General features: G+C 39.1%; 1 protein-coding gene across 2 annotated transcripts; it reads left to right on the top strand.

Annotated features, from left to right (window-relative positions):
• On the top strand, positions 1 to 5,121 carry LOC108703482 (transcription elongation factor 1 homolog). Of its 2 annotated transcripts, none has more exons than XM_018239628.2 (4): positions 1 to 141; positions 2,665 to 2,812; positions 3,034 to 3,104; positions 4,789 to 5,121. In XM_018239628.2, the coding sequence occupies exons 2-4, from the start codon at positions 2,697 to 2,699 to the stop codon at positions 4,851 to 4,853; spliced, it is 252 nt and encodes an 83-aa protein (XP_018095117.1). In that variant the 5' UTR covers positions 1 to 141; positions 2,665 to 2,696; the 3' UTR covers positions 4,854 to 5,121. The 2 variants fall into 2 exon arrangements, with proteins under 2 accessions (XP_018095117.1, XP_018095116.1); XM_018239627.2 differs by having other exon boundaries at positions 6 to 163.
• Positions 5,122 to 12,446: the final 7,325 nt, after the last annotated feature.

Genomic DNA, 12,446 nt, shown 5'->3' with positions numbered 1-12,446 from the left:
GCGGGCCTAATGGCTTATTGTGAACTGCTGATTGGACGGCACTCTAGTCACCGGAAGTTGGTAATAGTGGAAAGTTAGGAGGAGAGGATAAGCATTCAGACGCTAAAGAGAGACGATTGAGGATTTTCAGGCGGGAAATCGGTACCTAGAAACCAGCGATCCGGTATAAAATATATTGTTTCGTTAGAGTTCTATATAACAGCGTTTGTGTGAAGCGGACTCCCTCCATTGTCTGGTTACCGTGTCACGTGTGCGGCTCAGTGTTTATTTGCACCAGACCAGGGCTTTCACTTACAGAACTGTCTGTCTGTGAGATACAACACCGAGCTGCGTGTCCTGGAGCATGCTGGGAAATGTAGTCTTAACAATTACTGGCCCACTTTTTCTATTTTTTCAAAATTATTTATTGGTTTACACTTTTTGAATTATTTGCTTTATACTGACTTTCCAGCTTTCACCTAAAAAACAAATACTCTGTAAGGCTACAAATGTATTGTTATTGCTACTTTTTATTACTCATCTTTCTATTCAGGCCTCTCCTATTCATATTCCAGTCTCTAATTCACATCAATGCATGGTTGCTAGGGGAATTTGGATCCTATAAACCAGATGGCTGAAACTGCAAACTGGAGAGCTGCTGAATAAAAAGCTAAATAACTAAACAAAAACACAAATAATGAAAAATGAAAACCAATTGCAAACTGTCTCTACATCATACTAAAAGTTTATTCAGATGTACGACCCCTTAAATGTTTTTTTTTTTTTATTAGACTTGTAGGCCTGGAGGAAGCGGCATTGTTAGAAATTGTGTGGGTTATCTACAGGATTTTCAATTTCAAATGGGGGTCACTGACCCCATCTAAAGAACAAATGCTCTGTAAAACTGCAAATGTATTGTTACTTTTTATTAGTCGTCTTTCTATTCAGGCCTCTCCGATTCATATTCCAGTCTCTTATTCAAATCCGTGCATGGTTGCTAGGGGAATTTGGCTCCTAGCAACTTAATGGCTGAAATTGCAAACTGGAGAGCTACTGAATAAAAACCTAAATAACTCTAAACCACAAATAATAATACATGAAACCCAATTGCAAATTGTCTCAAAATATCCCTCTACAATACATCATACTAACAGTTAACCCAAAGATGAACAACACTATCGCATTGGCATATGCAGTTTTGTGCTTTACTAACTGTAAAGTGATAGGGTTTGGTTGATTTCAACACCTCTTTGCCAGGGGTTGTTCACCTTTAAGTTAACTGTTAGTATGATGATCGTTGCGACAGCATGCGGTATCGATGCCCTCGTTGTGCACAGATTTGTGGACAAGTGAATCTGGAGCCCACATGCTCCATCCTGGCAGCCTATAGCCCCTGTCCGACCCATTACCTGGGCAGCAGCTCATCTGCCCTCCCTGGGGGCATCCCTTCATCCCCTGACCCCCCCCCCCCTCCAGAAGAGAAGTGAGCAAGAGGAGCAGATCTGTGCGACTCTCTTGGATTTCCCTGTACAGCTCTGCCTCGCGATGGGATCTCAGAAAGGGTTTTTTGCCTCCCGCTGTTGGTTGGTGGTTCGATGCAGGGAAAGAGCAGAGAGAGCACAGTGACTGCAGCTCCGCGCAGGATAATTGCGCCCTTCATCATCGCCGACCTTTCTCTCCTCTGCCCTTTACTGTAAATCAACTGATTAGCTGAGGAATGCCGGCCCTTGCTTGTATAGTGAGATTGGATAATGGGACCGCAGTTTTTTGTATGCATGTTTTGTAAAGCACTTCTCCGGCATTCCTCCGCTAAGAGGTCGGCAATGATGAAGGGCACTATTATCCTATTATCAGATCTGTCACAATCTAACAAAATAACTGCCTTTTGCACAAATCCTGCATGTAGAGAGACATGATGATTTTAATAGAGTGAGCTCTAATACATCTGCTAGGAAAGGAATCCCCCTATAAGATATATTGGATCTAACTGTCAATGAATATCTGACACCCAACTGCTGCATGAAGAGAGAAAGAAGAGAAACAGATGCTGAGAGAGGAATAGTAAATATAGGAAGATAAATTTGATTAATTCAGAAATGATACAGAATATTTAATTTTATTTAGAAAGTTTCTTATTTCAGTGTGCTGAAGCTTATATTAAATATTCATTTTCACGATAGTTCCCCTTTAATGCAGTTTTCTTTAGTCCTGTTGTTTTTATGATGGTGGCACATGGAACAGTTTCATGACCTTTTTCTGTCGTGCTTTATCGGCCCAAACAGGTGGCTCCAAATTTTTTTCGCAACAGGAATACCATGATTTCAGTCAATCGCCTCCCAAGCACTTTCATAAGGTTATATATAGAGGGCAGAGGGTTTATTTTGGCCCCACCTGCTAGTAGGCAAAGTATGAAAGCACCCTCCTCCATGTCATTGGAATGTTTAGAAAAGTACATACAGGTATGGGACCCGTTCTCCATAATGTTCGGACCTGGGGCTTTCCGGATAACTGGTCTTTATATAATTTGGATCTTCACACCGTAAGACTACTAGAAAATCATGTAAACATTAAATGAACCCAATAGGGTTGTTTGGAACTTTCTGGATAATGGGTTTCCAGATAATGGATCCTATACCTGTACTTGATAAAAGGTCTGTTTTTTTTTTTTTTTTTTTTTTTGCTTAGCTTTGATTCATATCAAGAATCCATAGTCGGAGATGGGACGCAGGAAGTCAAAGAGAAAGCCTCCACCCAAGAAGAAGATGACCGGGAACCTTGACACCCAGTTCACGTGTCCGTTTTGTAACCACGAGAAGTCCTGTGATGTTAAAATGTAAGTAAAGCAGTTTGGTGTGATTTATGGTTTGGTCAAAGCTTACTCTTTGTTTCATGTTTAGTTACCCTTTGCACATAAATAGATGATGTAACAGTCAGGAGTTGGAGCGTTTGTTTTTAGACTGGATAGTCTTATGCAAATGGGAAACCTTTTGTTTTTTTTAGCCAGTTAAATCCACATGACTTTTTTTTTTTTTTTTCTTCTTTCTTTTCATGCAGGGATCGAGCACGTAACACAGGGGTGATTTCATGTACAGTCTGCCTGGAAGAGTTTCAGACTCCAATAACCTGTATCCTTTCCCTGGACTTGTTTATTGTCATTATTTTCATTTTACTTGTTTGCTCTCAACTCAACCATAAAGAAGTGCAGGTATGGGTCCTGCTATCCAGAATGCTCGGGACATGGGGTTTTCCGGATACCTTAAATTTTCTAGAAAATCATGTAAATATTAAATAAACCCAATTGGCTGGTTTTGCTTCCAATAAGGATTATATCTTAGTTGGGATAAGCTACTGCTTTATTATTACAGAGAAAAAGGAAATCATTTTTAAAAAATGTTAATTATTTGCTTATAATGGAGTCTATGGGAGACAGCCTTTCTGTAATTCGGAGCTTTCTGGATCCCATACCTGTATAGAAAATCTGGCTTTGTTTCCAATAAGGATTCATTATATCTTAGTTGGGATAAAGTACAAGCAACTTTTTTATTATTACTAGGAATGCACCAAATCCACTATTTTGGATTCGGCCGAACCCCCGAATCCTGGTTTTGGTGCATCCCTAATTATTACAGACAAAAAAGAAATCATTTTTAGAAATTTGGTTATAGTGTAGTATATGGGAGACAACCATTCCATAATTCGGAGCTTTCTGCATAATCAGTTTCCAGGTAACGGATCCGATACCTGTAGTAGAAAGTACAGCATAACTAGTGGTACTGCAAGATAGTTGACAAAATATATATATTTTTTTAGCTATGACATTGAGCTGCTTTTCCCCACTCACATACACCCTAAATTGATAAGTATAGGATCTATTATCCAGAATGCTCAGGGCCTGGGGTTTTCCGGATAGTGGGTCTTTCCATAATGTGGATCTTAAAGGGGTTGTTCACTTAGAATAGCACTCTCTACATCATACTAAAGTTAATTCAGAGACCATTTGCATTTGGTTTTCATTTGTGGTTTTTGAGTTATTTAGCTTTTTATTCAGCAGCTCTCCAGTTTGCAATTTCAACCATTTGGTTGCTAGGATCCAAATTACCCTAGCAACAATGCATTGATTTGAGTAAGAGACTAAACGATGAATAGCAGAGGGCCCGAGTAGAAACATAATGAATGAAAAGTAGCAATAACAAAACATTTGCAGCATTACAGAGCATTTGTTTTTTTTAGATTCCTATTCCATACTAAAAGGAAACAATTTTTAAACTTTTGGATGTTTTGGATATAATGGGATCTATGGGAGACGGCTTTTCAGTAATTCAGAGGTTTCAGGATAACTGGTTTCCGGATAACGAATCCGATGCCTGTATATACTCTTAATATTTAAATTAGGGATGCACTGAATCCACTATTTCGGATTCGGCCGAACCCCCGAATCCTTCGTGAAAGATTTGGCCGAATCCTAATTTGCACATGCAAATTTCCCCTTCCCACCCTAATTTGCATATACAAATTAGGGATGGGAAGGGGAAATTTTTTTTACTTGTTTACCTTGTTTTGTGACAAAAATTTACGTGATTTCCCTCCCCATCCCTAAATTGCATATGCAAATTAGGATTCAGATTCAGTTCGGCCGGGCAGAAGGATTCGGCAGAATCCGAATCCTGCTGAAAAAGGCCTATCCTGGATTCGTTGCGTCCCTAATTTAAATAAACAGGAATGTGTTCACATAGACTGAATATTTGTAGTGTGATCAAATTATTTTAATGTCTGTCTCTTTAATTTATTCCTTAACCCCCTATTGATCAGATCTTTCTGAGGCCGTAGATGTTTACAGTGATTGGATTGATGCCTGTGAAGCTGCTAACCAATAGAAGGACTCCTTTCTCATTCATATGCCTTGTGAGAGGTGGACTTCAGCCATTGCGTTTCATACGGGACATTGGGGAATACGAAATTAGCCTGTATTTGACCCCGTGGGACCACAGCCCCTGAAACAGTCTATAAATACAATATATTTTAACTGAAAGGTAGAGCCTAAAAGCATTAGACACAGGGCTTTGTTTTTCAGAATGCCGAGGGAGCGTTTTCCATTGGTAAAGGTTAGTGTGTTTGTAAATACATTATTGCATTCTTTGTGACCAGGGAAAGATCAGTGGTCTGCGACACATCCCTGTAAAAGGCAGGTGGATATTAAAGGATAAGGAAAGTAAACCTTTAAAATAAGTGAATGTAAAATTGATGAGGGGGCTATTCTAAGCACTTTTATAATTTACATTCATTATTTTGTTTTTATTCCAAGATATTAAGGGATACATGTACTGTTAATATGAATGAATTTTGTTACAACAGCGCCACCTGCTGGTCAGTTTCTCACCAGTCTGACCACCAAGTAGTCAAGGAAGTTGTCAGGAGAAAGAAAGAGGCTCCTCTGATGTTCTTCTGCTTAGGAAAATAATTATAAACCTTTCTCACATCTTTCCTAAGCAGAAGAACATCAGAACAGCCTTTCTTTCTCCTGACAACTTCCTTGACTACTTGGTGGTCAGACTGGTGGGAAACTGATCAGCAGGTGGCGCTGTTGTCACAATTCATTCATATTAACAGTACATGTATCCCTTAATATCTTGCAATAAAAACAAAATGAATGTAAATGACAAAAGTGCTTAGAATAGCCCCCTCATCAATTTTACATTCACTTATTTTAAAGGTTTATTTATCCTTTAAGTGATAAAGCTGCCTGAAAACAGTTTTCATTGTCATTGGCTGCTTGGGCTTAGTGTTTTTAGTAGATCGGACCCACTGCTGCTTAGGAAGGTCTCTCTATGTGCATTAACTTTACCATTTACATGAGATAAAGCTTAGATTACAATTTTGTACTTAAGGTGTCCAAAATTTAAAAGGTACCTTGCTTTCTGGTGGAAGCAGTAGGACTAGTGGGGAGAGTGGATGGCAAGTCTGTGGTTGTGTTGTAGGAAATAGTGTGGCATTACTTTTGCTAGGGAATATTATGCCACTAAATTTATTTTCTGGTTTTTTTTTTTTGTTTTTTTTTAACTGAATAATCGAGAGGTCAGTTTGGGATTCTGTCGGATCTAAAAATTACTTTTTGTGACTCCCCTTTTCAGTTTATTTGTATTTATATTCTACTGCGTAAAGAAAAAATTCAATCGTACAGGTATGGGACTGGTTATCCAGAATGTTGGGTTTTTCCGGATAAGGGATCTGTCATACCTTAAATCTACTAGAAAATCATATAAACATTTAATAAACCCAATAGGCCGGTTTTGCTTCCAATAAGGATTAATTATATCTTAGTTGGGATCAAGTACAAGCTACTGTTTTATTATTACAGAGAAAAAGTAAATCATTTTTAAAAATCTGCATTATTTGATTATAATGGAGTCTATGGGCGATGGCCTCTCCGTAATACAGAGCTTTCCGGATAACTGATCCCACACCTGTATAGAAAAATCTAACCAATGATAAATATATTTTCCCTAAAACAAGCCCCAAGTTTGGTAATTTCTCTGCCATTTTTTTTCTTTTGTAAATTACTAGCAGGACTGTTCTAGATACTTTGGAAACTTGGAAGCAAATCTTTATTCTGTTACTAATTGATGGGAAAAGTGTTATTTTTATTAAACACAAAATTGAGTTACTTTTGTTTTTACGTCTGTTTTCATTTCTAGGGTTTGTGGTTTCCTTCCAATTCCATAAAAACATTGTGTGTGTGTGTCCCGTATAGGCAGGGTTGCCAGGTTGGTTGTTTTCCAGCCGATTGGGCTACTAATTTAAAGCCCAGCTGAGGTTTCAAGGTACAAACTAGCCGAGATACAGATTTAGGTTACTTTTTGGGCCTTTGGCTGGTTTGTACTTTGGAAAAGTCCTAATGTGCCAAGCCTGTGTCTCCCAGTGTATGTTGGGTAATGTCGTTTTTATTTAACAATTTGCCGACTGCCAAGTTTAATGTAAGACTACAATGCCCAGCATGCAATGGGACTGACTTGTGCAGAAGTCGGGAGTTACTAGATCTTGGACTCTGTACCCCGTCCCTCTTAAAGGGATTCTTTTTATGATTTATTTTGTATTTATAAATTACACTGTTTACACTGCAAATAATTCACTCTACAATATAAAATTTCATTCCTGAACCAGCAAGTGTATCATTTTATAATTTTGGTGTGTAGGTGCATCTGTTTATTTTGCCTGGTCATGTGATTTGAGAAAGAGCCAGCACTTTAGGATGGAACTGCTTTCTGGCAGACTGTTGTTTGTCCTACTCAATGTATTTGAATGTGTCTCAGTGGGACCTGGATTTTACTATTGAGTGTTGTTCTTAGATCTACCAGGCAGCTGTTAACTTGTGTTAGGGAGCTGCTATCTGGTTACCTTTCCAATTGTTCTGTTGTTAGGCTGCTGGGGGGGTGATATCACTCCAACTTGCAGTACAGCAGTAAAGAGTGACTGAAGTTTATCAGAGCACAAGTCACATGACTCTGGGCATCTGGGAAACTGACAATATGTCTAGCCCCACATCAGATTTCAAAATTAAATATTAAAAAATCTGTTTGCTCTTTTGAGAAATGGATTTCAGTGCAAAATTCTGCTGGAGTAGCACTATTAACTGACGAATTTTTTTTCTCCCCCATCACAGTATCCCTTTAAGCAGCTGATCTATCAGAGCAATATAGGGTGTATTTGCTCTATAATCACAGGAGGGAACTCATAGATGTGTCATTTGTATGTATCCACCTCCCCCGGCACCATAACACAAGCCACTGTTCCATAATCCATAAAGAATACCACAAAGACACATTTTAGAAATATATTTGCTGTCATTTCCCGGCAGAGCTTAAGTGATGTGTCTGAGTTATTCTCTAAACTGCATCACAGTGACCGGACGGGGCAAAGAAATGTGCCATCAGGCAAAGATATGCAGAGCATCACACCATCTGCCTTGTCCCTTTAACATCTCCCCTGCCAGCCATCTGCAGGCCATCACTTGCCCTGTATGTATCATGTGACTGTGTCTTCATAGCTTTGCTCTTATCTCTATCCTACTTACTGCATACCATCACTCCTTAAAGGAGAAGTAAAGTGTAACTAAAGAAGTAGGTAGATATGTTGTACATTGTTTTGTGCTTCTGTACCAGCCCAAGGCACAGCCCTTTGGAGACACGGATCTTTACTGCTAAAGATGCCCCAGTAGCTCCCCATTTTCTCTTCTGCTGATTCACTGCACATGCTCTGTGTTGCTGTCACTTACTGAGCTTAGGGAGACACTCACAATATACAGTACACATAGAATAGAAATGTCACAATATAAGGCTGATTAGTAATTAATACACATAATTACTACATGGCAGCACAGAAACCAGTGCAATTAGCATCAGAATTGAATAATCAGCAAACCTGTAGCATCAGCTTATATTACAGCCAGGGAAGCTCATTTTCTGCTGGATAATTAGCGACGAGCCCTAAGCTTAGCTTCTCAACAGCCAATCAGAGCCCACTGAGCATGTGAGTGTCACAGACACTTTCCAAGATGGTGACCCCCTGTGACAAGTTTGAAGTCCTGGATCATTGCTGCTATTGACAAGCTCAAACTTTAGCCTCGTGCAATAAGTTCACTATATAAAATATGGCATTTTTAATTGGTTCAATACAACTGTAGGCCCTCAACGTAGCTGGTAACCCTGAAGTTTTATTGCAGAAGAGTAGGGAGAGTAAGTTCTAGTAGAGCACAATGGTGGCTGTATCAGTGCTGGGCAAGGCTGGCAGTTATACTCTAAGGGGCAGATCTATCAAGGGTTGAATTGAAAATTAGAATTTTCGAGTTTTTTTATGGTCAAAACTGTCAACTAGACTGGCAAGTTATTCAAATTCAATTCTATTCACCCGACTTTAAAAAATGTGATTTTAATGATAAATTTCGATCGGTCAAATTTCAAATTCATGGGAGTTTATAGGAGGTTTAAAAAAAAAAAAAACTCACAAGAATTAGAAATTCAACGCTTGATAAATGTGCCTCTAACAGTTGAAGGGCCATAAGTTGGAAAGTAGATCACTTTTGTCTACTTGGAACCTATTGTGATTCTTTGTAGTCCCACAGTCTTTGTGTACATTCTGTACAGACAGCACATTAAAGGATAAGTATACCATTAAAATAAGTGAATGTAAAATTGATTAGGGTGTTATTCTAAGCACTTTTGTCATTTACATTCATTATTTTGCTTTTATTCCAAGATATTGGAATGAATGAATTTTGTTAAAACAGCGCCACCTGCTGGTCAGTTTCCCACCAGTCTGACCACCAAGTAGTCAAGGAAGTTGTCAGGCGAAAGAAAGAGACTGCTCTGATGTTCTTCTGCTTAGGAAAGATGTGAGAAAGGTTTCTAATTCTTTTCCTAAGCAGAAGAACATAAGAGCAGCCTCTTTCTTTCTCCTGACAACTTCCTTGACTACTTGGTGGTCAGACTGGTGGGAAACTGACCAGCAGGTGGCGCTGTTGTAACAAAATTCATTCATATTAACAGCACATGTATCCCTTAAAGGACCAGTAACATCAAATGTTTAAAAAAAAAAAAAATTTGTTAGTAAACAAAAATAAAAATAACACCAAGACAAATTAAACTTTAAAATCGAAAAGTCTTTATTAAGAAATAACTTACCGAAACTCCGCTCCTCTTCAGAAAGCGATCAGGCGGCACTCGATTTCTCCTCCCTGCCTTCCTTATAGGAGATAGCCAGGGAGGAGAAATCGAGCGCTGCACAATGGATCGTCGCTGTGTTGCCTTTTCTGAAGAGGAGCGGAAGCAGAGTTTCGGTAAGTTATTTCTTAATAAAGACTTTGCGGTTTTAAAGTTTCATTTGTCTTGGTGTTTTTTTATGTATGCGAACGAATTTCCGTTAATATCTTGGAATAAATAATGAATATAAATTACAAAAGTGCTTAGAATAGCCCCATATCAACTTTATATTCACTTATTTTAAAGGTTTCCTTATCTTTGAAGGCATACTGGCACAGTTTATTTCTTCACCTTTATTTATCAGCATATTTGTATATATCTGTGGTAGCTGCCATGATTGCTCTGGCAAGGTAACTCCACCCACACAATCTGATGACACCTGCCCTCTAGTGGCCATTTATTGGTGGCTCTGATTTACCCAGTAATAACGCAAGAACAAAGAATCTCTTTGGCATGAAAATCCCCAGGTTTTACCCAGAGTAGAGAAGCCATGCAAGGTTTTAATGGATTTCTATGCGCATCAATGGCTTGTTTAATGTCACTCATGAAACCATTGTACAATTTAAGACTGATTTGCAGTTGTCTGTCCTGCCACCGTCTTCTGTGAGGGGGGGACGATGTTGGCCTCTGACCAAAGCACTTACTGGGTGTCCAAGCAGTGAGCGTATTAAATATTACTTTAATCTTGCTTGTCTTAAATGAACTCTTAGTATTGTGCAGCCAGTGGCATTCTTGGATCATTTGTCTCTTACCTTACTCTCCTATATTATATGTGTGTTTAACATTTTATCTTCTAATCCTTGTATTCAACCAGTCTGGTTGCTATGGTAAGTTGCCTTAGCAGCCTGGATGATGCATATGACAGTCTGATTAAAAAGCTATAGTCTGCATTCTGGTTGCTACGGGACAACAGTCTCTAGTAACCAAGTAGGATTTTAATTTCTAGGCTGAATAGAAAAGCCAAGAATTTCCCCTCCCCCCAGCCCTCTTCCCAAAAATAAACTATAACTAAAAGTTAATTTATAAACCTCCTTCCCCTTGAAACATGTACACCGGCAGTGTTCAACCTATTCATTGTTTTCCTATTTTTCTTTTGGTCTAAACCTTATGTATTGTGCCTTTTACATTGATTTAAGTCCTGTGTAATGTGCCTCTTTCTAATTGGATATGGTTCCATGTGATGTAATTTATGTAATACAGTCATATGAAAAAGTTTGGGAACCCCTATCAGCCTGCATAATAATTGACTCCTTTCAACAAAAAAGATAACAGTGGTACGTTTTTCATTTCCCAGGAACATCTGAGTACTAGGGTGTTTTCTGAACAAAGATTTTTAATGAAGCAGTATTCAGTTGTATGAAATTAAATCAAATGTGATAAACTGGCTGTGCAAAAATGTGGGTACCCTTGTAATTTTGCTAATTTGAATGCATGTAACTGCTCAGTACTGATAACTGGCAACACCAAATTAGTTGGATTCGTTTAAGCCTTGAGCTTCATAGGCAGATGTGTCCAACCATGAGAAAAGGTATTTAAGGTGGCCAATTGCAAGTTGTGCTTCTGTTTGACTCTCCTCTGAAGAGTGACCACATGGGATCCTCAAAGCAACTCTCAAAAGATCTGAAAACAAAGATTGTTCAGTATCATGGTTTAGGGGAAGGCTACAAAAAGCTATCTCAGAGGTTTAAACTGTCAGTTTCAACTGTAAGGAATGTACCGTATATACTCGAGTATAAGCCTTCCCGAGTATAAGCCGAGGTGCCTAATTTTATCTCCAAAAACTGGGAAAGCTTATTGACTCGAGTATAAGCCTAGAGTGAGAAATGCAGCAGCTTCTGGTAAGTTTCAATCAAAAAATTGAGGGTTTCTGCTCCCATTGGAGGTGCCGGCGTCTCGTTTTTGGATGCCGGTGACCATTCTTGGATGCCGGCGGATATTCTTGGAGACTATTCTTGGACGCCGGCGACCGTTTTTCCGCTTGACCCAAGTATAAGCCGAGGTAGAGTTTTTCAGCATATTGTGGGGGCTGAAAAACTCGGCTTATACTTGAGTATATATGGTAATCAGGAAATGGAAGGCCACAGGCACAGTTGCTGTAAAACCCAGGTCTGGCAGGCCAAGAAAAATACAGGAGCGGCATATGCGGAGGATTGTGAGAATGTTACAGACAACCCAAAGATCATCTCCAAAGAGCTGCAAGAACATCTTGCTGCAGATGCAGGTGTATCTGTACATCGTTCTACAATTCAGCACAATTTGCACAAAGAACATCTGTATGGCAGAGTGATGAGAAAGAAGCCCTTTCTGCACTTACGCCACAAACAGAGTCGCTTGTTGTATGGAAAAGCTCATTTAGACAAGACACAGTCATTTGGGAACAAAGTTGTTTGGACTGATGAGACAAAAATGTAGTTATTTGGTCATAACAAAAAGCGCTTTGCATGGCGGAAGAAGAACACTGCATTCCAAGAAAACACCTGCTACCTACTGTCACATTTGGTGGAGGTTCCATCATGGAATAATGTTCAAGCATCAGTCACAAAGTTGAAGTTCCGCTGCAGGAGTTGGATATTCCAACAAGACAATGACCCTAAACTCACTTGGAAATCTACAAAGACATTTATACAGAGGGACAAGTACAATATTCTGGAGTCCCCCGACTTGTATATCATGGAAAATCTATGGGATGATTTGAAGCAGACTGTCCATGCTCAG

This window comes from Xenopus laevis, chromosome 3S, assembly GCF_017654675.1.
Source record: "Xenopus laevis strain J_2021 chromosome 3S, Xenopus_laevis_v10.1, whole genome shotgun sequence".
Taxonomy (NCBI): Eukaryota; Metazoa; Chordata; class Amphibia; order Anura; family Pipidae; genus Xenopus; species Xenopus laevis.
The sequence above is the reverse complement of the archived record's forward strand: the minus strand, read 5'-3'. Positions and strand labels throughout refer to the sequence as shown.

Coding starts and splice junctions, on each gene's coding strand:
- LOC108703482 (XM_018239628.2), top strand. CDS start 2,697: ATGGGACGCAGGAAGTCAAAGAGAAAGCCTCCACCCAAGAAGAAGATG. Junction 2,813..3,033: donor AAGTCCTGTGATGTTAAAAT/GTAAGTAAAGCA, acceptor CTTTTCATGCAG/GGATCGAGCACGTAACACAG. Junction 3,105..4,788: donor GTTTCAGACTCCAATAACCT/GTATCCTTTCCC, acceptor CCTATTGATCAG/ATCTTTCTGAGGCCGTAGAT.